The sequence below is a fragment of the Alternaria infectoria genome (assembly GCF_024043175.1).
Source record: "Alternaria infectoria strain BMP 0036 chromosome Unknown scaffold_1, whole genome shotgun sequence".
NCBI classification, from domain to species: domain Eukaryota; kingdom Fungi; phylum Ascomycota; class Dothideomycetes; order Pleosporales; family Pleosporaceae; genus Alternaria; species Alternaria infectoria.
The window spans coordinates 3,449,862-3,473,261 of record NW_026250690.1 but is presented as its reverse complement, the minus strand read 5'-3'; the positions used below and the strand labels follow the sequence as shown (position 1 = coordinate 3,473,261).

Sequence of the window (23,400 nt, the reverse complement as noted above, 5' to 3'; positions counted from 1 at the left end):
GGGCCGTGATTGTGGATGAAGTGTGGATGGAGAGGGAGTTTTAAACCAATCGGCTGCTAGTGCTGGGCATCATTATTCCTCGGTCTTCCGATTTTGATGACTACGGTCCGCTTTCACGATGGGGGCCGATGGGTTGGTCAGGAATCAGATCATATTGCCGTGATTTTGCATGCTGGTGCCGCGATGTGCTGCATGGAATGTGGGCATCACTTAAGCGATTGTCCGAGTATGGGTGTATGATGCGACTTCACCTCGGCGAGCACCAGTACCTACTGTAGGTACTATCGATTATCAGGTACCTCTTTTGGATTTTTTATCCACCTATTGATCTGTCCCGGTAGTCGCGACCTAGCCGCTGTATTACTACAAACTACGTCTTAGGGCCGGACATATCCGCGAGTATGAGCCTCGGTCACTGAGAAAGTGGAACGAGTGAGCTGTCGTGACGCAAGTTCTTCTGTTGACGATACTTCTCTATTGTATTGTGACGCGCATCGCCAGATCCATTAGCACTGGAACTATGACATGAGGAGACGTCAGATTGGAGAAGTCGGATCGTTTGGCTAAACCGGGAACAGACGTATAGCGCATTCTCCCACTTGATACCCTTTGTTCAACATCAATCTTTACGTTCCGTTCTTCCCATAGATCCCATCCTGTGTCCTCTTCCCAGTCTACTGCTTATCGCCCCTCTCACCCAGTCCCTCTTTTCCTCCTTGCACCTTTGTCTCGCCCCCAATGCCCGTCGTTCGAGTCGGCTGCGCCTGGTGGTCTGGCTGCTTCGCCGGATGGTCGTCGCCGGTCTTGTGCTCGTCAGGCGACGCACTCGATTGCTGGTCGGTGTTTTGCGTGTCCGAACGCATCTTAGCGTTTGGTGCGGCTGAGGAGTTCTCAGATGGGTCTGGAAGGTTGGAAGCAGGGTTGGGTGTGTCCATCAGTTTTGCATGTCTGGGCGTAGTAGTGAAGGCGCGGAGTTGATATGTGACGGGGCGCTGAAGCGCGCGGAGGCGGAGGCTGATAGACGACATGGTGGGTAGATGGTCGTGTGTTGCGTTGTCTACTTGTTCAGGGCGCTTGGTCGTACGTTGTTTGGATTCGTAAAGCTAAATGAGCTCCAGAAAGTCGTGTTGGAATGGTGATAAAGCATGACGGGTGTCGTGGATTCAATCGTTGCACAAAGATGTGATGTCATCGTGACCGCTTCGGCAGTGGCGAAGATCCATAATTTCCGTCAGAAGTCGTGGGATGACAGCTTTCAGTTCCCCAATGTAGCTCTGTGCATCGAACATGTACAGAACCGCGATTAATGATCTGACGCGAACAAGACGCGTCGCAGCGCCGGCCAGGTGTGCTAGCTACACGTGCTTCGTGCATTAGCGCCGCCGACTGTGCCGCATCGGGTTGCGCGCGCCAACACTCTCAGCACTTGGGATGGAACAGAGCCTCCCAACATGCAACGAAATGTTCAAGAAAGCGTTTTGGAAACGAAAAGAACGACCAATCACTTCATCACTTTCATCTGTCGCAAACAAAATGCCAGACTTCGTGCTTTTCGGAGACTCGCTCACCCAATGGAGTTTTAGCGAGGAAACGCAAGGCTTCGGGTTGTTTCTTAGGCAACAGTACCAGCACAAGGTACGCATCGTCAACGAAGGTAATCCGAATGAGTTCCTCCCACCATCTTTCACCCCGCATTTCGCGTAGACGCCTTCTCGTTTATCCTTTTTAAACTGAGTGATCAGGCGAGCTGCAAACATGGCTACTTCGGAGTCGTTGCCTAAGATTGTCTTGTTTGGCGCGTCCATGACCGAGTGGAGTTTCAAAGAAAAGACGCAGGGGATTGGATGGTTTCTCGGGAATCAGTACCAAGGGAAGGCAAGGGTTGTGAATGAAGGTACTACGGCATGATGTGCTAGCGCGTCGAGCAGCAAGAACAACATCGAAAGTCCAGATCCGATGCTGACAGGCACGATAGGCAAAGCAGGGTACAAATCCCAATTAATCTTGACGGTCGGCGCACTCACCAACCACGCAGCTACACGTCAACCCGTCTGAAAGCAGACTTTGCCCGTATAATAAGCAGCGCAACAGCCCCAGAGGCAGCACCGACCCTCCTCTTCACCATCTTCCTCGGTGCAAACGACGCCTGCTTCATCGGCGAGAAGGAGTATGTTTCCTGGCCCACCTTTTCAGCGAACATACGGGAGTTCCTCGACACCATCCTCACGGAGCAGGCTATGGAGAACACAAAGATAGTTCTGATCACGCCCCCACCCATCAATGGGTCTGTGGTAGATACTGGAGAAAGCAGGTCTGCAAGAGAAATACAGGAGATCAATGAGTCACGAAAGGAAGGACCAAGGTACAAGACTTACATGAGTAAGAAGAGGTATGCAGATGGGCTTATGCAGATCGCGAAAGAGTACGAAGAGACGGGCAGAGTTGTTGGACTCAACTACTGGCAGCACATGGTTGACGCAGTCGTTGCAGAAGAAGGATGGCAGTACGATGAGGATGTGCCGCCGGGGTGCGGCCTGCTGGGCGCGAAGTCATTTCCCGCGGGCTGGTTTACGGACGGGCTGCATCTCAATGTCCAGGGATATAGTGTGCTGAACAGGGAATTGTACGAGCTGGTGACGGCAAAGTGGCCAGAGTTAGCAGCCGAGAAGTTGTAAAGTCTTCCTTTAATTGTGCATTTGTTTTGCTGGGTATCTGATCTGCTGCTCAAACCACGCTCAACCTCTGTTCAAGGTGTTACCCGAGCCTTTAGGATTCGCCTCTACATACTCATCCCACGCTCGCTGCTTCATCGTCTCTTCGTCCGCGGCGACAAGATCGTCCTCGTTCGGTTCAGCCTGGATCTCAGACTGCGGGCCTCCACCCTCGATCATGCCACCCCGGCGTTTCTCTTCCTCTAGATATTCGTCAATCGTCATAGTTGGCAGGCTGTGATCCGGACGGAAAACGTTCTTCTTTAGGGTCTGGCGGCTATCCAATAGCGTAAAAGGCCGCATGGGTTTGCCGTCGCCGCTCAAGATGGGGCCGGAATATCTCAGGCCGCCATACTGACCATCGAGGCGTTCAGAATACCCGTCTTTATCTCTGCCGTCTTGTCGGCCGTCTGGCGCTTGCTGTTCCTGTCCTTGTGGGGGCGCGGGTGGGGCTAGCGAGATGATGTGCAGTTCTTGAGCCATTGACTCCAACGAAGCGAAAGTCTGATGCACCATGAACGCCAAGTTGGTCAAATGCAACTCTCGTACCACTTGCTCATCCTGCTCGGCAAATTTGGGATTCTGTCGCAGATACTGTTGTTGTAGGCCTTAGCTCTAGGTTCGACCCTTAAAAGCAAAGTTAGTGTGGAGACGTACCTCTAGTTTCCGCTTCAATTCCTTCTCCTCCCTGAATCGCGAAATCTTTGCGTCCCGTCTCGCCGCGGCATCCCGCGTGTTGGCGGTAGAGAAGTTGTTCTTATCTTCCGCGTAGACTTCGAAGAGTTTCGCATCTGCCTTGCCAAGCACATCATAGGAATCTAGGAGCTTGAGAAATCGCTCATAGTGTCCCCGTGCCCGCAGTAGGTTCTGCTTCCGTAAGGCTACGTCGGTGTTGAATATCTTCTGTACGAGTTCTGCCAAGTGGTAGTTTATCGCCATGTATCTAGAAGGGTAAGCGAGGACCCATGTGCACGGTATCTTGCGGTTGTATCATAACACGTACTGTAGATCAGACGACGATATGTCTTCCAGTGTCTCATTTGGACTGAAAAGCGACACCTGCTCGGATATTTTCAGGCATTCTTCATACGTGGCGATTGTCGCGCTAAGGTTTTCCTGGTAGGTCGGACTGTTTGCTTCGTACGACGAAGAGAGCTCTTCGCGCGCCCTCTCCGCCTTTGAGAATAGACCTCGTAGACTCTGCGGCTCGTTCGTCATGGTAGTGGCGTTTGAGCGGAAAATTGTCGTGATGTTGAGGAAATGGCAGTGGGGATGCACGTGAGAGCGTGAGAAGATGCTGATGAGTCAGCATTGCCCCTTCCCAGTTCGCGTACCCCGCTATCGCCGCCAACACACCGCGTCTGTGAAAGCGGTAACACCACAGTGACAAACGCCTGGTATGCTGCTGCGAAATATCTCCGGCATGTTCAAACGGCTGCGGCTGTTTGATTGGGTCAGCACGAGCGGCTTCGGCTGAGCATGCGGCGTCGGGTACCTAAACTGTTTGTTTGCTCTCTTGCCCGAAGCAAGACGCGCGACAGTTGCGCAAATACCAGCAACGCGCTCTTGCCCTCGATTTTCAATCACACTCACCATAGGCTTTACCTCTCCAGACCTGTGATAAGCTTCGACTGCACCCACAGCATTGCGCCACGACAAACATGAGTTGGATAATATACGAGAAGGACGAACACTACCACTCCTTCGACGAGTCGTCCTCCTCTTCCGATTCTGACATTGAAGAGACCGCTACCAAGGATGAGTACCAGCGAGACTCAGATGAAGACCCAGATGGCGATGATGACACTGCACGTACGCATGGGCCGAAGACCACATCGGAGAGGCGCAGAGCGCAGAATGACGTCCTGAAGGCCTTTGCTGCTAACATCAGCTCTCACTTGACACAAAAGGAAGTTGACGATGCTGCTGCAAAGACCGCCAACGAAGAGCAACTTTCGATCCGCGACATACTCGCCAGACAAGAGGGCACAGTCCGCATCACGAACCCTCGCGACTATCAGACTGAACTGTTTCAGAGGGCCAAGAGTGAGAACGTAATAGCGGTCTTGGACACTGGCTCCGGCAAGACTCACATCGCAACTCTACTTCTACAGCATGTTCTCAATGACGAGCTCGAACGCCGGGCCGCAGGCGGCATCCACAAGATCGCCTTCTTTCTAGTCGACTCGGTCAACCTGGTCTTCCAACAAGCAAATGTCTTGCGTTGCGGCCTTGATCGGAAAGTGGAGGGCATATGCGGCGCCATGGGCGCATCGCTTTGGTCTAAAGCGACTTGGCAGAGCCATTACGAGAAGAACATGGTGATTGTATGTACAGCCGAGGTCCTTGTTCAGTGTATGATGCACTCCTTCATTACCATGGCTCAGATCAACCTCCTCATCTTCGACGAGGCTCATCATGCCAAGAACAACCATCCTTACGCTCGCTTGATGAAGGACTACTACGTACACGGACTGGACCCCTCCCATCGACCTCGGATCTTTGGCATGACAGCTTCTCCGATTGACACAAAGGGACTGTCGGTCGATCATATCAAAGAAGTTGCCAACGACCTCGAGAAACTACTTCATTCCAAGATCGTCACTACTTCGGAGGGTGCTCTCGCTTCGAACAGTATCAGCAGGCCTACCGAGGAGATCGCAGTGTATGCACGGCTACAAGACCAATTTGAGACGCCTCTGCACCAAGAGATAAAAGCAAAGTATGGGGACATACCGGCATTCAAGAAACTGTTCTTGGCCTCCAAGCGCTACGGTTCCGAGCTCGGACGCTGGGCGTCTGACATGTATTGGTCTTTTGCTTTCGCTGACGAGCAGAGCCGCAAGCTCGAAGATCGCGAGCACCTGAAGCATAACAAGGCTAAGCGAGATGACGCCGCGCAGGAGTGGGACGCCCAGTCCAAGCGCTTACAGGAAGCGGCCACATTCGTACAACAGTTCGATTTCGGTTTGTGTACCTTGAGCGACAAAGATTTGAGTTCCAAAGTTCTAAAACTTCACCACTGGCTCCAACTATACTACGAACGCGGCGATGAAGCGCGTTGTATCGTCTTCGTTGAGCAACGGCAAACAGCTCGGCTGCTTCAGCTCGTCTTTTCCCAGATCGGTGGACCGAACCTCCGCTGTAACGTGCTCGTCGGTGTCAACAATCGTGCTGGAGAGCACAACATCTCTTTACGGAACCAGATCCTTACGGTCGCCAAGTTTCGTCGCGGCGAACTCAACTGTCTGTTTGCTACATCTGTGGCGGAAGAAGGCCTTGATATCCCTCAATGCAACCTTGTCGTGCGGTTCGACCTCTATCGCACCATGATAGCGTACGTACAGTCTCGGGGCCGAGCACGGCATAGGAACTCGAAGTATCTCCATATGATTGAGCAGGGCAACGATGACCATCGCAGCCGGGTTTTCGACGTCAAGTTCGAGGAAGGCATCATGAGAAAGTTCTGCAAAGCTCTTCCCCAAGACCGTCAGATCGGCGGAGGCGAGGTTGACATGTTGTCGTTCGAAGACAAGATGTATCCAAGCTTCGTTACAAAGTCTGGTGCAAAGCTCACATATCGCTCGAGCTTATCAATCCTCAATCACTTCGTAGCGACGCTACCCGGCCCCGACAGACAGACCATGCTCCAGCCAACCTATGTTATCAATCCCGAGGTCAACTATGATGCTCAGGATTCTCAGCGGCGAGGGTTTGTTTGCGAGGTAATGTTACCGGAACATGCACCGGTGGTCTCGGTAACTGGCGACGTTCAAAGCAGGAAAACTATCGCAAAATGCTCTGCCGCTTACAAGGCATGCCTCATGCTTCACACCAAAGGCTATATGGATGACAACCTCCTCCCAACAACATGCAAAAGCTTGCCAGCTGGGAGAAATGCACTGCTAGCGCTTAGCGAAAAGAAGAAGGGTATGTACTCTATGTTGATCAAGCCAAATTTCTGGAAGGTGGATCGCGGAGTCGTTCCTACGCTTCTATACCTGACCGTCATCGACCTTGACGCTGGCTTAGACCGACCTCATCAGCCTATGGGTCTTCTCACTCGCATTCCATTCCCGCAGATGCCGCATTTTCCTATCTACCTCACGGATGGAAGGCCCTCCAATGTCGTATCCAAATCCGTCTCGACTCCGCTACCTGTATCGCCCGAGATGATAGAAGCTCTCACGATCTTTACTCTACGCATATACGAGGATATCTACAACAAGGTGTACGAGGAAGACGTCCAGAAGATATCTTATTGGGTTGTTCCAGTAACTCCGAGCCAGGTGTCTTCTGTTTCGTCTGTTACCTCTCTCGATCAAATCCTAGACGTGGAGCAAATTCGCAAAGTCTGCAAAGAGCCCACTTGGAAGTGGACACCCGAGACCAAGTCTGAGGATTTGCTAGATCGTTACTTCGTAGATCCAATGAATGGAGGTCGACGCTACTACTCCAACGACCTCGCAGCCCATCTCAAGCCACAAGATCCGCCTCCTAAAGGTCTACCTCGCAGTGGACAAAAGTTCATGGCCACTATTCTGGACTACAGCGACAGCCGGTGGGCAAAGAGTAGAGACATATCAAAGTGGCACGCCTCGCAGCCCGTTCTTGAAGTGGAAAAGATTCCTTTCCGCCGAAACCATCTTGCATGCGTCGAGGATAAAGAGAAGGGTGAGTTCGACGACTTGAAGACTTACATCTGTCCAGAGCCTCTTCACGTCTCTAATGTAAGAACTCCGTCGGCTTGTGCGTATGAAAACATTGCTAACAGCACAGCTTTCGATACGATTTGTGGTCATGTGCTACGTATTACCGGCTCTCATTCATCGCTTTGAGAGTTATCTCATTGCTCTGGACGCCTGCAAAGTTCTCGGTCTCAACGTCAGCCCTGCGCTTGCTTTAGAAGCTCTTACTAAAGACTCCGACAACTCCGAGGAGCACGGCGAAGAAAAGATCAACTTCAAGAGCGGAATGGGTCCAAACTATGAACGGTAGGTACTGGGATTATTCAAGATTTCACCTGCTAATACGGTACAGTCTTGAATTCCTAGGGGATTGCTTCCTGAAGATGGCTACCTCACTTTCGGTCTTTGTCCAGCAGCCAGATGAAAACGAATTCGAGTTCCACGTCCGCCGCATGGAAATGCTCTGCAACAAGAACCTGATGGAGACTGCAGTGGGAAAGAAGCTGGTGGTCTCCGCAGATGGAACTGAACGCGATATTCAGCTGTACCGCTTCATTCGCACGGAAGCCTTCTCAAGGTATGTACAGTATATTTACTCATTGCTATACACGATCTAATCTGCATAGACGCACATGGTATCCTGAAGGGGTGAAGCTCATGAGGGGTAAGGGATTGAAGAAGACTGAAGACGACTGGCTGAAGCTCACGCATAATCTTGGCGACAAGAGCATCGCGGACGTCTGTGAGGCCTTCATCGGTGCTGCTTTCCAGCAGCACTACCGGGGCGGGCGATGGAACCCCGAAGACTGGGACGAAACTGTTAAAGCTGTCAAGCTTTTCGCCAACAGTCAAGATCATATGATGTCGAGGTGGTCAGACTACTACGACGCTTATCAAAAGCCCAAGTACCAAGTTGCCGACGCCACCGCAGCGATGGTCAATACCGCTTTCAACATTGAGCTGGTGCACCCATATCACTTCAAGTACCCACGTCTTCTTCGATCGGCTTTCGCCCACCCCTCATACCCGTACATGTATGAGAATATACCCAACTATCAGCGACTCGAGTTCTTGGGTAAGTCTTCCTGCAGATTTTGTGCATGCAATTGAGCTGGCCTAATGTTTTCTTTCCTGCAGGTGACTCTCTTCTCGATATGGCGTTCATCATGCACCTCTACTACAAGTACCCAGACAAGGACCCTCAGTGGCTCACGGAACATAAAACACCCATGGTGTCCAACAAATTTCTAGGCGCCGTGTGCGTAAAGCTCGGCTGGCATGTCCACATCAAGCAGAACACTGCTATTCTCAGCTCCCAAATCCGCGACTACGTCCTGGAAGCCGAAGAAGCAGAGAGAGAAGCGGATGGCGCCGTTGACTACTGGGTCAACATCAGCGAACCACCAAAGTGCTTGGCCGACGTGATCGAAGCATACACAGCCGCTATCTTCGTTGATGCAGAGTTCGACTTCAGCGTCGTACAGGATTTCTTCGACAGTCATCTCAAGCCCTTCTTTGAGAACATGACCCTCGACTCGTACGAGAACTTCGCTTCCAACCACCCTACCACCCGTCTCAGTCGTCTCCTTGGAATCACCTTCGGCTGTAGCGAGTGGCGGATGGGTGCCATGGAGACAGAGACGCTCATCCCTGGAAAAGGCAAGGCAGTCGTGGCTATGGTCATGATTCATGGAAAGGTGTGGTTTCATTCCCTGGGCCAGAGCGGTAGGTATGCGCGTGTGAGGGCCAGCCATGGAGCGTTGGAGAAGCTAGATGGACTTCCGCCTTACGAGTTCAGGAAGAAGTATAAGTGTGATTGCGTGCACGAGGGAGAGGGTGAGGGCGAACAGGATGAGGTGGTGCTCAAAGCGAAGGAGGAGCTGATGAAGGAGGCTATGGGTCTGAGCATCTAGACCTGGTTGTGGGATGACTTTTCTTTTGATATGAGGCTATGAGGGATGCGCAGCATACGGGCTCAGCATCATGATGCGATGCAGGCTATGCAGTATAGTGTATGGCCACGGCCTCCAGACTACGGAAAAGTACCATTGATTAGTCAACACATGGAACCAACAGTCCTGACCATGATCATTACTGTCACGAGGGCTAATCGAGCGACCAAGTTTGGTCTATACGTGGGCTTACCAAACTTTCAAGTAACCCATACATAATTTGGCTTTTACTAGCCGTGCGTCATGCAGCAAGACAAAGGCAGCCTACAAACTTAAACAAAGCATATCAAAGTGAAGGTGTGAAGAGATACTCTCATGTGTAAGGAAGTAATATTGCGTATAGACGCCGGAAACAGTTGCGTCTCAAAACGATAAGGGTATACACAGCCCAACTATGTACAAGAATAGCAACGCCATTAGTTCGTCTTCCGATTTGACTTCATTAGTTCATACGCATGTCCAATTCATCCCTCCTCGTCCTCCAGAATGTCGCAATTATTATGCATAGTAGGCTGAACCAAAAGCTCGACTGTTCTGTAAAACGCGGACAGCAAAACTACAAAGTGAGCATATACACGAACACGCCCATCATAGCCAGTCTGAAGTTGAAAGAGGTGTGCGAAGCTGCGCCTTCAGTCTCCGAAGGCTGCGCCGCGTCGCCCGTCTGACTGGGGTTGTCATCGTTACCCGAGTCGGTGCCACTAGGGCTCGTGTTTTCGCCGCCGGGAGTGTTAGACCCATCGTTGGACACAACATTGAGCGACAAGTCGTTGATTTGCTGGCCATTGCTACCAGTGACCTTCTGTTTGACGTTGGTGTCACCAATATCCACCAGCGCGCCATTTGTTGGGTTCTCGATACCGTTGTCGATGAGATCCTGGCATCCAGGGCAGACAGCTGGAATCGTGAAGTTTTTGCTAAATTGCTCCGCGGTTATGAGGCTGCCGTCGCATTCGGGGGCTTTGAGCTCGGTGGACTGGGGGTTGGTCGCCTCAAGGGCGCTAAGATCGAGCTTGTTGAATTGGCTCTGGAGGTTGTCGTAGTCCTTCATGAGTGCGACAGAGCCGTCTTGGTCAATCTCGACTAAGCCGTAGTTTGCTTCCTCATGGGAGTACTCATATACGAGACCTCCAGAGAGCGCCCTCATCTGATCGCCGTAAAGGGCCTGAACTTCGTCGAAGTCACGAGGCATAATACGGTTGCAGCCGTATTCGCTGAAAAAGACGGGAACAGCAGAGTCGGCGAACATAGTAGCCAAGCCATCATATGTGGAAGTCTGATAGTTGTCGCCATTGCACCAGCTGTAGGAGTTGAGACCAAAGAAGTCGGAGGATGACTCGTCCTCGTCGTGGATACACTGCATGTAAGCCCAGGTATCATGCAAGATCTCGCGGACATCTGCAGCAGAATAGCCGACTGGAATGGTGCGGTCGGCATGGTTCTTGATGTAGTTTTTCATGTCACGCTGAACAGCCTGCGTTCTTGTCAGCTCATCTTATCGTGAATCATTGGCTAAGATAATCGAACGTACCCGGATGTACTGGGGGTTGAACTCAGCAGTGCTCAGATCATTCATGACCTCGTTCGCAGAGAAGAAAGCCATGGTGTTGGGGAAACCCTTGAAGTTCTCAATGATGCCGAACGCGCGAGTAAGGTAGTCGCTGTTGTAGGATGTCCATGGCTCCGCGCGGTTGATGCTCTCTCCGGGTAAAGGCGAGTTGACATCAAGAATCATGTAGATGCCGGCCGCGTTGAAGATGGAGGCACACTTGGAGTGGTCAAGTGTAGGGTCGAGATTGTAGACACGAATCGTGTTTACACCCAGCTTTTGCATGAGGGTTGCATCTCGCAGACATTTGTCGCCATCTGTGAGGGGATCTTCGCTGTTTGTGGGATTGTATGCTCCCTGACCTCCGGGTTGGTAATCGACACCAATGATCATCACCCGCTTGTCTGTGCCGGTGTTGATGAAGTCCTGGCCACGGATTTCGACTGGCTGGACGGCATAGGCGATGGAGGAGAAGAGCGCGGGGAGCAGCGCGGCTACGCGACTGAACTAAGAGGAACGTTAGCGCGGCTCACGATGCAAGGAACATGGGTTGGATGCTGTAGGCATGGAACGTACAGAAGGCATGGTAGCGAAGGTCAATTTCACAACAACGGCCGTAGAGCGAAAGACGTAGAGATCCTTGGGCAGCTGCAGCGACGACTGTCTCGCCTTATAATCCTTCAGATTGCCGCTTAGGTTGGTATCGCAATGTTATGCACCAAGACTAGTTGCAGTGGATCTTGGCCGCGGAGGAGCAGCTAAGACGGAATTGCTTGCCGGCTACTGTGCTGTGATTCGAGCGAGAAAAACGAACGGCGTGCATATGTCGCCCGCTGGGAATGATAAAAACCAAAAGTGACAAAATTGGCTGGGGAAAGAGGATAAGAGAGACAGTGGCACAGCGAACACAGATATGTGTCTGTTGCTCGCCAGCCGCAAGCAGGCAGTGGCTCCCCAAGACAGCGCTTTGGGAAGCTGTGCTTACTGCCTCATCCCATCTCGGCAAGGATGACTTCTAGATAGCAGGAGCGGGATGACCTCTGGACCCACGCCGCTGCCATTGCCAATGCGACCCGCCCGGAAAGCTCTGAAAGTGTCGACTCTAGCGTACTCCGGGTGGGCCGTGAACTCGTCCTGGCTTTACCGACACGCTTGTTCTTTGCCGTTCCAAGCTTGTTCCCAAAGTATCAGGAATATGTCCAATCTGTGAGCCGTGTCGGAGGCTGGAGGTGTAGGATCGTGACGCCATTGTCAAAACAAGTGGCAAGGATTGCTGCACCCCAGCCACTTCCTGCAATTGCGCACCAATCATTGCGGTCAAAGCTCCGACATGCACCTTGGCAATGTTTACTGCGCATGCGGGAGATATGGCGCGCCTGAGACTTGAGGACATGTCTCTGCTGTCAGATCGCTGCTAGGCTAGATTGTTTGTGGTTGAGGTCAATGTATCATCACGTCCGTCTTCACTGATAGCGCCAGCTCGACCGCGGAAACAGGCGGACAAAATCGTATTCTATACATGTCGTCGGCTAAGGTAGTTTCTGCACTTGGGCTCAACGTCTACTCCAGGTGGATTCAAGTGGGCCCTCTTAGCCGCGAAGTTTAGGCCTTGAGGTCCACACGCATGAGCTTATCCTACTCAGGCGGTTTTGAACGCCGAAGCTATGCATTTTGAGAACGCCATACGAACAAGGCCACAATTTGTAGATCGTTCCGACGCTTACCCAACAGGCGAGGGTCGACGTTGTCGGCAACGATCTTGCGTCGGCGGTTGAGGCGCCAGCCTGAAGTTTGGCTATCTGGTGTGTGCAAAGCTGCGAACTGGAAACAGTGTAACAAGCTTTATGGCACTCTGCCTCATCCTGTCATGTCCACGTCTTGTGCCTTCCTTTTCATACCGCTCTCGCTCGCCTCGATCTGACCCCGAAACTTGGCTTGTAGCGCTTCGAGCAGGACCTCTTTGACCACCGCGAGACTGCCGACAGCGGCATGCGTGGCTCCCTCGATCAAAGCATCTGGATCTGAGCCGACGTCCCCCTTCATCCATATCTCTGTGATCTCGTCTCTTGAAGCCAGATATCCGACTACACAGGCAGCAACAACCTCCTTATGTTCAGCTGGACAGGGATCAAGTATCCTAGCCAGCTCCTGCTCTTGTCTTGACTCCGGGTTTCGCGTGATTGCGGCGACACCTCCACATACCACATCGACGCAGTCTATCCCGGCGTCCGTTATGGCAGCGCTGGCGACCGTGATGCAGCCTGCTAGCACGTTCAAGAGACCCCATCCACTCCCGGCCGCGCTGCCCCCGCTAGCAGAGTCTCCCCACCAGCCATCCTCATCTCCTTCCAGTATTGTGACTACAACTTCGACCCCACTCTTGGGCCATCTCTCTCCGATGATGACACCTCGTAGCGCAGTCTCTAGATGAACTCCCAGGTCGCGCTCTGCCGAATCGCGTATGTAGCCTCGCCGTTGTCGTGTTGCGAACGGCGCAAACTTGACCGTGGTTGTAAGGAGGAGCGAAGGACTGAAGGGCGCGCTACGGGGAAGAGGCTTGGGGCCTTGTATAGAAGCCGTGATCTTGAGAGACGAAGTCGGCGGGATGAGGGTCGACTTGATCGCGGGGGAGGAGGAGGGTATTTCGAGGTACGCGGAACCCGACGCTGAGGGTATGATGGATGTCTGAAGGACTGTGGACGTGTTAGAAGCAGAACATGTATAAAGTACGCATCGTTCCAGTCGAGCTCCACATCCGCGCGTAGGGAGACGCATGGGGTCATTCGGGCACTTACAGATCCTGCGAAGCTCATTCGCGCCTCTTGACCTTGTCGGCCTCAACTTTTCCAGGTACTGCGGTTCTCTGATTGTACGCGCAAACACTGGCGCACTGGTACCACCACTGGGCGCATTATTTCTTCTCCTGTCCGTGTTCATCGTGTCTGTGGTTATGTTGTGCTGCAGCGTTGCTGTACTTGCAGATGATTTCATGGTGTTCAGAAAAGTGGATGACTAAGCGCAGATCTGCCAAGATTTCGGGACCCTCAAGTTCAATTTTCTTGCGCGTCCGGTTCAACTTTCTTTCCTTACCTCACATCCGCGCTCACGGTACGTTCACGCACACCCCTCTATCCTCCCCCATTTCATGATTGATACCTTGAAATAGTTCTTGCGATCTTAGATGAGCTTTGAACATGCACCACCCTCTGATTCCAACTTTGGAGCTTCCGCTTTCGCATCAGACTTTGCGACCCTAGCTAACTTAGCTCAGATACAGACCAGCGTTGTACCAGAGCGCGCGACGACGCGACTCGCAAGCATGCAATCATAGCTTCACGGCTGCGACACAAGTCTATGTTCTTGGGCATTCAATTGATGCGCCAGCACATCTACTGCTAACCTACAGCACTCCCCAGTACATACTGATAGTGGTAAGTCTTCATCATTCCTTCTCACTTCGCTTTATATGATGATCGTATTATTTCAGTTCTGCTACTGAATCTCTTTGAAGAAAATTTATACCGCTTACCTTTGTCTGATATCACTTTACACTTCCAGCTCGTTACTTCACAAATTGAAGGATCTCGCTGACATTGTAACCAGACACGCATTCTAGCTCTTACTACCACAGGCCTACTGTCCATGGTAAGCACCCCGATCCCTCTCCCGTTCCGTTCAAGGAGGAAAACTAGTCTATCCATTCAACGACATCTGTCGCCGGGTCACCCTCCCGCACCCTACCAGTCTCGGCTGGGATGACGGGTTGTGGAGTTGCACTGTTGGTTCGTCCAACGCCGCGTTATTGTGGTCTTTGAGCCAAAAGTCGCGGCAATCCGTCTTGGGCTGCCGCGACCCGAGGCCAGGCGATGGGGGATGATTTAACACGGCTTTCTGAGCACACAACACACGTCGATACTATTACGAAATCGCTGTTCGAGCATCGCTAACGACGCTCAGATTGTTGAAAGAAACCATAGAATGATGCGGTTGAAGCCGGGATCGTGGGCAATAGTAGATACTCGTACTTCGAATGCATTCATTCCACTCATAATTGTTTTGGTACCTGTTCCTTGATATTTGCTCGTGATTCTTCGTACAAGTGACAAGTTGTGGTTGTTGCAATGTGCTGCTTCCCTTTCACCACTGCATGACCCCTGTGAAACATACGACGCAATGTCGAGAATACGAGGGTCTAAACTCACCCTCGCTCGTGTACCGTTACTATTCGCTGCTTGGACGTGGACAGCCACTCCTGCACATCATTGCTCTACAGATCTGAAACGGCCATGCTAGGTGGCTTGGCTTAGCCTCCCACCCCGGGGATCTGACAAAGTGGCAGCACTCGAACAACCACCACCGTGCATCTCGTCAGCCCTGCGCGTCGAGTCGATTGATTCGGCAACATCCGCTGAGACGCGCGCGAGTTATCAGCAACCTATCTGGACGTCACCGTGGCCTTAGCGAACAAATCCTTGGCCCTGCAACGGAGGTTATCAAAGACGCGCAACACCCCAAGCGCACGACATCACCAATCTGAAGACGGCTATCGAAGTGTGTAACCTCGCGAATACACTGAGCAGCGGCAATTCCCTGGCGGAGATCAACAAGGAGTGCAAGGTGGTGCTTCGATCAGCAACTTGGTGATCTGGCGGGTCTTCGGTGACCGGGGTTCTCCAAGGGAGCATTCGACATCTGGCGCCCATCTCTCTGGATGTTGCCATTACATTCCTCTACGAAAGGGAAGATGCACCGCCATGCCTTTTCCAATGGGGCATATCCCTCACAAGGAGGGGGCACCTTTTCAATCCAACCTCACAAGTACGTCCAACACCCGCCGGCACCCTGCGCCGCGCCTCCTTTACGCCCAAACCCCAAATGAACATGGTTCTAACACTCGGTGCACCTTCAGATTCCAGCCACGGTCACAGCCTGCGCTCCGGCGGCGGAGAACACTGATCCAGCGCTTGCTGATCGTAGGCTCGCTGTTCTTTACCGCCCTATTCTTCTTCTTCCCCGACTTGCGACCGAACCTGGGCTCCGGGCCCCTCAGCTTACTCACCACGAGCGATGACGCGCAACTCGAGACGGTGCGATACTACGACCTGAACAATGTTCAAGGCACGGCAAGGGGTTGGGAAAGGGAAGAGCGCATCCTGCTATGCGCTCCGTTGCGAGACGCGGCTCCGCATTTGCCCATGTTCTTTGGCCATCTGAAGAACCTCACCTACCCGCACAACCTCATTGACCTGGCTTTCCTCGTCGGAGATTCCAAGGACAACACCATTTCACTTTTGACGGAGAAGTTGGAGGAGCTACAGGCCAATCCCGATCCCAAGCAGCAATTTGGCGAGATCTCCATCATGGAGAAGGATTTCGGGCAAAAGGTCAACCAAGATGTTGAGAGTCGTCACGGTTTCGCGGCACAGGCTGGCCGCCGAAAGTCAATGGCGCAAGCGCGAAACTGGCTGCTAAGCGCTGCTCTGCGACCAACGCACAGCTGGGTCTACTGGAGAGATGTCGATGTGGAGACTGCTCCCTTCACAATCTTGGAAGATCTGATGCGACACAACAAGGATGTCATTGTACCGAGTATGTACGGCCACGCATAGTACAAGTTTGCATGCTAATATCCTACGTAGACGTCTGGCGACCGCTTCCGGACTGGCTCGGCGGAGAACAACCATACGATCTGAACTCCTGGCAAGAATCCGAGACCGCTCTCGCTCTCGCCGACACCCTCGACGAGGATGCAGTCATTGTAGAGGGATACGCAGAGTACGCTACTTGGCGCCCGCATTTGGCCTACCTTCGCGACCCCTACGGCGACCCGGACATGGAAATGGAGATCGATGGTGTTGGTGGTGTCAGTATTCTTGCGAAAGCCAAGGTCTTCCGTTCCGGTGTCCACTTCCCTGCGTTCAGTTTCGAGAAGCACGCTGAGACAGAGGGATTCGGCAAGGTGAGCTATGTCATTACACCTCTTACTACAGAGCTAACACATAGCAGATGGCAAAGCGCATGAAATTCTCCGTCGTCGGCCTTCCCCACTACACAATTTGGCATCTTTACGAACCCAGTGTTGACGATATCCGACACATGGAAGAGATGGAGAAGGAACGCAAGGCAAAGGAGGCCGAAGAAGAGGCCAAGAAGGCGAAGGAGAACAAGATCAAGGAGAACTTTGACGAGAAGAAAAGCGACTGGGAGAAGGAGAAGGCAGCGGTTCAAGACATGGTTCAGCAAGCAAAGAACGAGGAGAAGGCGGCAGCCGAGAAGGCCAGGCAACAAGAAGCAGCAGCGAAACAGGAGTCGAACCAGGCAGACACCAAAGAGGACAAGCCAGTCGAAAAGAAGGAGGGCGAGCAATCGTAGTCGTTACAGCGCGCACATAATCTCAAGGGTACAGGACCTCGGTCAGCATCCATGTTCGCAATATTGGACCATAGTGGGTCGAACCACCGCAGCAACGACAGTAACGATTTAGGCAGATTGGGCGCAGATCTGACTTTGTTTTCTTTCGATATACTGCATGCTTTGATTGTAGCCTACAGATTTTCAAGGCAGCAACATTTGGCGGAATCGGCCTTGGATGGTGGCATTTCCTCTCGGAGGGTGTTTGGAGACGAGGCGGAGGAATGTATACATTAGACAGCAGCTTTTGCATCACGGGCGTTGTAGGTTCAGCAGTAGATGAGCACTACGTTTGTTTGTAACAATATCAAGAAACATTATGAAATGCAAGCGGGAAAGATTAGCGCAACTCGCCATGCTTCTGTGTTTCGTCATGGCTGGCATCTGACGCTGGTCGGACCCCTGGCCTCAGCACCTCCGAAACTCCGCTAGAGCTAAGCCGCCAAATGTTCGGACGGTGCAACTCGACGCCTGGGATCGATTGCGTACGACTTGAGGACAGATTGTCGAGGGCAAAGATTACTCCACGCCCTAAATACCTCAATATTTAGATTATCACCAGGCAGCAGCAATTGGGAGGATGCGTGTCATCTTTCAAGTCGACTGAACCAGACATACAGCTGTCCATGAGCCCTCCGCCATAAAGACACGACGCCGCGCACCACACTTTTGTCGCATACACACGTACACCACAACCTTCCCGCGCCATGTCGAGCACCGACGGCGACGATCATGTCGCGTCAACACTCCAGGAAACAATTGTCGACCTGGACCCCCGACCTATCACCGTCGCAGTCAATCCAGTAGCCCTGGTGGTGACAGAATGCATTACCGTCACGTCGGCGATGCGAAAGCATGCCCGCTGGGCACATTCCTCAGTCGCGGCCATACTGGGCAGCTCTTCCAACAAGACACCGGCTGTGCAACGACGCGACCGCACGGGACAGGGCATCATAAGCGCGGGAGAACAAGAGGAGGCTGTACCGAGCAGATGGGGCCTGCGGGGAAAGAAGGGCAAGAGCATGCAGGACAACCCTCTCATGTCTGCCTTTGCGCGCCTGAGGAACGACCTGAAGGGCTGTAAAGGTGAATGCTACAGTCGGGACGATACATGGGCAATGCTAACGATGCACCAGACATCCGGGCCTTCGATACCCCCTCCATGCTCCACCCCTTCCTACAAGTCATCCGCTCCTCCTCCACCTCCGCGCCCATCACCTCGCTCGCCCTCATCGCTATTACCAAATTCCTGTCGTATGGCATCATCGGTCATGACTCTCCACGTCTACCAGAAGCTATGCAGCAGCTCTCCTCCGCCATTACACACTGCCGATTCGAAGCCAGCGACTCGGCTGCCGACGAGATCGTTCTCCTTCGTATCCTCAGGCTTATGGAAGTCATGATCTCAGGTCGCGGAGGAGAGGTACTGGGCGACGAGAGCGTATGCGAGATGATGGAGACAGGCTTGAGCATGTGCTGCCAGGCGAGACTGTCAGAGCTGCTCCGACGCTCGGCAGAGATTGCCATGGTTTCCATGTGTCAGGTCATATTCCGCAGGCTGAAGACGCTGGAGATTGAATCGCCAGAGGAGCTGGACGCCATGGACGAAGAGTTGGAAGGAAAGGACGAGCAAGATGGTCTGAGAATGGATCCAACCGCAAACGGCGAGGGAGACTCTGCACAGCACAAGGTCGAGGCGCTGCAGCAGCCAATCGATCCTGAGAAGGGACATGAAGACAACGACAGTACCGCGAACCCTGCGAGTAGTACTCTAGATCTACCAGCAACCGCGGCGGATGGGCAGCCACAAGCCCCTCTCGAGATCAAGCCGTACTCATTGCCGTCCATAAGAGAGCTGTTCAGAGTATTGGTTGATCTGCTGGACCCTCACGACCGCCAACATACCGACACCATGCGCGTCATGGCCTTGCGCATCGTAGACGTTGCTCTTGAAGTCGCCGGGCCGTCGATAGCGAGCCATCCCAGTCTGGCCAATCTGGCCAAGGACACCTTGTGCAGGCACATCTTCCAGCTCGTCAGATCAGACAATATGGCCATCTTGAACGAGTCATTGCGAGTTGCTGGTACGTTGCTGGCGACATGCAGGAATGTGCTCAAGCTGCAACAAGAGCTCTACCTCTCGTATCTGGTCGCATGCCTTTTCCCACGGGTTGAGATACCCATTGAGCCGGGTATCGAACCTTCATTATACGAAGGAGTTCCAAGTGCGCCCAGTCTAATCAAGCAGCCGCCGCAACAAAAGAGCAACTCAAGCGGTCGTTCAACTCCAGTGCCTGTCAAGGATCGGCAAAAGCTGGGGCTGGAAGGAGGCGCCCGAAAGCCGGATGCTCGAGAGGCCATGGTGGAGAACTTGGGTGGCTTGGTTCGGATACCTTCCTACATGGCAGAACTTTTTGTCAACTACGACTGTGAGATTGACCGTGGAGATGTCTGCATGGACATTGTTGGACTTCTCTCCAGAAACGCGTTCCCAGACTCTGCAACATGGAGTACTGTCAATGTACCTCCACTGTGTTTGGACGCACTGCTTGGCTTCGTGCAATCTATGGCAGATCGCCTCGACGACGAGCCTGTGACTGAAGGCTATCCAAGCGTTGAGTCACTCCGCGAGCAGCGGGCGCGCAAGGCGGTCATCATCCGTGGTGCCACTAAATTCAACGAAAAGCCCAAGGCTGGTATCGCCTATCTGGCACAACAGGGAATCATCCGAGACCCAGATGATCCTAAATGCATCGCCGAGTTCGTCAAAGGTACTACGAGAGTCGATAAGAAAGTATTGGGCGAGTTCATCTCGAAGAGGGGAAACGAGGCGCTCTTGAGCGAGTTCATCAACTTGTTCGACTTCAAAGGACAGCGGATAGATGAAGCGCTTCGACAGCTCCTGCACGCCTTCCGTCTCCCTGGCGAATCGGCCCTGATCGAGCGAATCCTGACAGAATTCTCTGAGACGTACTTCAACATGGTCAAGCCTGAGGGGATTGCCAACGGCGATGCCATTTATATCCTCACATACGCCGTCATTATGCTGAACACCGATCAACACAACCCCAACTTGAAGACGAAACGAATGCAGTTGGAAGATTTCACCAAGAACGTTCGAGGTGTTAACAATGGCAAGGACTTTGAACCTGAGTTCTTGCAAGGAATCTATGATTCCATCAAGAATCGCGAGATTATCCTACCCGAGGAGCACAGCGATCGAAATGCATACGACCACGCGTGGAAAGAGCTGCTAGTCAAGTGCCAGTCGACGTCCGACATCGTCATCTGCGACACCAACATCTTCGATGCGGACATGTTCGCTGCCACATGGAAGCCGATCATAGCAACCCTATCCTACGTGTTCATGTCTGCTACTGACGATGCGGTCTTTTCCCGCGTTGTGCAGGGCTTTGACCAATGCGCTCAAATCGCTGCCAAGTACGGCCTTACTGAGGCTCTCGACCGTATCATCTCGTGCTTGTCGTACATCAGCACATTGGCGCCCGATGTGCCACCAAGCACATCGCTCAACACCGAGGTGCAAGCCGACAAGAAGAGCGTCATGGTCAGCGAGACTGCTGTGCGATTCGGTCGTGACGGTAGGGCGCAGCTAGCGACCGTAGTTTTGTTCCAGGTCATCAAGGGTAACGAAGCATCAATAAGAGATGGGTGGCAACATGTAAGGTCTTCGATTTTGTTGTTCTTCTATACAGTGCTAACAACAGTAGCTTATTCGCATCATGGTGAACTTGTTCGTCAACTCGCTGATACCACCCTACTTCCTTTCTTTCCAGAAGACGCTCGCTCTAGCACCCATACCACTTCAGAACCCAGCACAAGTCATCGACCGTGCAGAGCGTCCAGCAGACACTGGCATCTTCTCGGCCCTGACATCATATGTGTCGAGCTTTGCCAATGACGAGCCTCCGGAGCCATCAGACCAAGAGATTGAGTACACACTTTGTACTGTGGATACTGTCAAGGAATGTCACTTCGAAGATATCCTTGCGAACATCAGCCAGCTGCCAGTGGAGTCTCTGCGGTCACTTCTGTCATCTCTACTTGAGCATCTACCCGAAGATGGCTCACCTAGAGTCATCGTTGTGAAACCGGAGATACCCGGCGCAAGTCCGCGAACGACCGGTCCTAGACAGAAGGGTAAAGGCCCACTTTACGATCCAAGTCTTGTCTTCGTCCTTGAGCTGGCGACTGTCCTAGCGCTTAGGGATGAAGAGACTGTCAAGGAGCTTGCAAAGGATGTAACAGATGCTTTGGCGTCTGTCATCCGCGACGCGCCTAAGCATCACTATGTGGTCATTGCACGATCGGTATACTATCTTCTGAGTCTGCTCAAAGCCAGCAATGTAAGTCTTGATGCACTCCCAGGAGAATATAGTACTAATCGATCCAGGACTATGACTTCATCCGTGCGCCAGTCCTTATGCACACGTTCTCCAGCTTCAATGATGCTCTGCTACACGAGTGCGCACAACCGATTCTGAAGGGTCTGACAGACTGCTGCAAGGGTCCGAACGCTCTTCGCAGCGAACTTGCAGGATCACCAGACTTCTGGACCATTCTCAGCAGACTTTCAGGAGTGCCCGATGCTGCTGGGGATGTATTCCAGCTCGTCGAAGACCTTACCACTTCGCCTCAACCTGGCATTACTGCTGATAACTACGAGGCTGCGATTGCGCTTCTCAATGAGTTCGCAACTGCAGCTCAAGTTGGAGCTCGAGAAGAGCAGTTGCATGATCAGGCTGCACGACGCAACAAGGGTCAGAAGCCTAAGAAGCTTGAGAGCAACGAAGTTGTCGTACGCGGCAGCACTGCTATGAGCATTGTCTTCCAACTTTCCAGCAGGGTGCCAAACTTTATCGAACAGTCTCACCTTGAGACTACTGAAGGTGGGAACAATTCTCCCTTCGTCAAGCATCGAGACGCTAACACATCTTCAGCATGGACCGCGTACTGGTCTCCTATTCTCAAGACCCTCGCGCATCAATGCCTCAACCCTTGCCGCTCCCTACGCCAGCAAGCCTTCTCCTCACTTCAACGAACCCTTCTTTCCAACGACCTCGCCTCCCCCGAGCACCGAGAATGGACCGCGATCTTCAGCGAAGTCCTCATACCCCTCATCACCCAGCTGCTCAAACCAGAAGTCTACCAATCTGATCCACTGGGCATGAGCGAGACTAGGATCAGGGCCGCCACACTTCTGAGCAAGGTCTTCCTGCACTACCTAGTGCTGCTTGACGGCCTCTCAGGCGAAGAGAATGAAGAAGGAGAAAAGAGCCTGTCTTTCGAAGACTTGTGGATCACAATAGTCGGCCTCATGGATCGCTTGGGCAATAGCGGACAAGGCGACATGGACGAAGCCGTTGCCGAGAACCTCAAAAACATGCTTTTGGTTCTCAGCAATGGCGGGTACCTTGCACCACCGGACGAAAACCCCAAACGAGAGGAACTTTGGCACGAGACGTGGAAGCGCATCAACCGCTTCCAACCCAACCTCTTCGCTGAGCTGTTCCCAGAAGAAGCTGGAAAGCCTGCGAGACCGCGACCGAGTAAGGATGAGCGGGCGGCGAAGGCTGAGCCGGTGATCGATGGCAGAGAAATGGATGTCGCTGAGAGGAAGAAGGGAGGTAGCAGTAGTGGCGAGACTGCGGATGGTAGTGAGGACGGAGAGGAGGAGAAGGAGAAGGTGGCTGAGAAGGAAGGCTAGCATCTTCTGTATCACTTTGGCACCAGATGAGAGGGGTTATTGGTACGTGAGTTTAGCATTATTATCGCATTGCAGCATAGATGGTGTGAGAGGTAATGAAGAGAATTACATGACATCATACAGAGCATGTTTTCCCCTTCGCTGCTTCGTGGTCTCATTGGTGTCAGAGGCTCGCATCGCTTACTCGTCGAGATGGTCCACATGGATACCTGGCAGTCAGGTAGATTAGATCTGTAACGATGCTGCACAAGACTTCACACACATCTACTCATTGCACCAACGAAGAAGATAAACGGCATCATGATCGATAAGCCCTGCTACTTGGCTTGGATGTATACACTTCATCAGTTTCTCGCAAAAT

At 52.6% G+C, this 23,400-nt stretch overlaps 8 protein-coding genes across 8 annotated transcripts; 4 read left to right on the top strand and 4 right to left on the bottom strand.

The window, feature by feature from the left end:
* Window positions 1-674: 674 nt before the first annotated feature.
* J4E92_001155 (uncharacterized protein) lies at window positions 675-1,028 on the bottom strand (the record flags this gene model as incomplete). Its single annotated transcript, XM_051492569.1, has 1 exon — window positions 675-1,028. One exon carries the CDS (start codon window positions 1,026-1,028, stop codon window positions 675-677), a length of 354 nt encoding a protein of 117 aa, XP_051358081.1.
* An 876-nt stretch (window positions 1,029-1,904) lies between these two features.
* On the top strand, window positions 1,905-2,675 carry J4E92_001154 (uncharacterized protein; the record flags this gene model as incomplete). The annotated part of the gene is made up of 2 exons (XM_051492568.1): window positions 1,905-1,909; window positions 2,036-2,675. The coding sequence occupies 2 exons, from the start codon at window positions 1,905-1,907 to the stop codon at window positions 2,673-2,675; spliced, it is 645 nt and encodes a 214-aa protein (XP_051358080.1).
* A 60-nt stretch (window positions 2,676-2,735) lies between these two features.
* Window positions 2,736-3,929, bottom strand: J4E92_001153 (uncharacterized protein; the record flags this gene model as incomplete). The annotated part of the gene is made up of 3 exons (XM_051492567.1): window positions 2,736-3,305; window positions 3,369-3,654; window positions 3,715-3,929. The coding sequence occupies 3 exons, from the start codon at window positions 3,927-3,929 to the stop codon at window positions 2,736-2,738; spliced, it is 1,071 nt and encodes a 356-aa protein (XP_051358079.1).
* Window positions 3,930-4,372: 443 nt separating this feature from the next.
* Window positions 4,373-9,312, top strand: DCL1 (Dicer-like protein 1; the record flags this gene model as incomplete). The annotated part of the gene is made up of 5 exons (XM_051492566.1): window positions 4,373-7,441; window positions 7,491-7,705; window positions 7,752-7,976; window positions 8,026-8,474; window positions 8,537-9,312. The coding sequence occupies 5 exons, from the start codon at window positions 4,373-4,375 to the stop codon at window positions 9,310-9,312; spliced, it is 4,734 nt and encodes a 1,577-aa protein (XP_051358078.1).
* A 595-nt stretch (window positions 9,313-9,907) lies between these two features.
* J4E92_001151 (uncharacterized protein) lies at window positions 9,908-11,485 on the bottom strand (the record flags this gene model as incomplete). The annotated part of the gene is made up of 3 exons (XM_051492565.1): window positions 9,908-10,825; window positions 10,883-11,407; window positions 11,477-11,485. 3 exons carry the CDS (start codon window positions 11,483-11,485, stop codon window positions 9,908-9,910), a joined length of 1,452 nt encoding a protein of 483 aa, XP_051358077.1.
* A 1,272-nt stretch (window positions 11,486-12,757) lies between these two features.
* J4E92_001150 (uncharacterized protein) lies at window positions 12,758-13,837 on the bottom strand (the record flags this gene model as incomplete). Its single annotated transcript, XM_051492564.1, has 2 exons — window positions 12,758-13,593; window positions 13,696-13,837. The coding sequence occupies 2 exons, from the start codon at window positions 13,835-13,837 to the stop codon at window positions 12,758-12,760; spliced, it is 978 nt and encodes a 325-aa protein (XP_051358076.1).
* A 1,807-nt stretch (window positions 13,838-15,644) lies between these two features.
* On the top strand, window positions 15,645-17,272 carry ANP1 (Mannan polymerase II complex anp1 subunit; the record flags this gene model as incomplete). Its single annotated transcript, XM_051492563.1, has 4 exons — window positions 15,645-15,718; window positions 15,810-16,489; window positions 16,540-16,859; window positions 16,907-17,272. The coding sequence occupies 4 exons, from the start codon at window positions 15,645-15,647 to the stop codon at window positions 17,270-17,272; spliced, it is 1,440 nt and encodes a 479-aa protein (XP_051358075.1).
* A 746-nt stretch (window positions 17,273-18,018) lies between these two features.
* J4E92_001148 (uncharacterized protein) lies at window positions 18,019-23,039 on the top strand (the record flags this gene model as incomplete). The annotated part of the gene is made up of 5 exons (XM_051492562.1): window positions 18,019-18,397; window positions 18,448-20,993; window positions 21,043-21,678; window positions 21,726-22,221; window positions 22,273-23,039. 5 exons carry the CDS (start codon window positions 18,019-18,021, stop codon window positions 23,037-23,039), a joined length of 4,824 nt encoding a protein of 1,607 aa, XP_051358074.1.
* Between the last annotated feature and the right edge of the window lie 361 nt (window positions 23,040-23,400).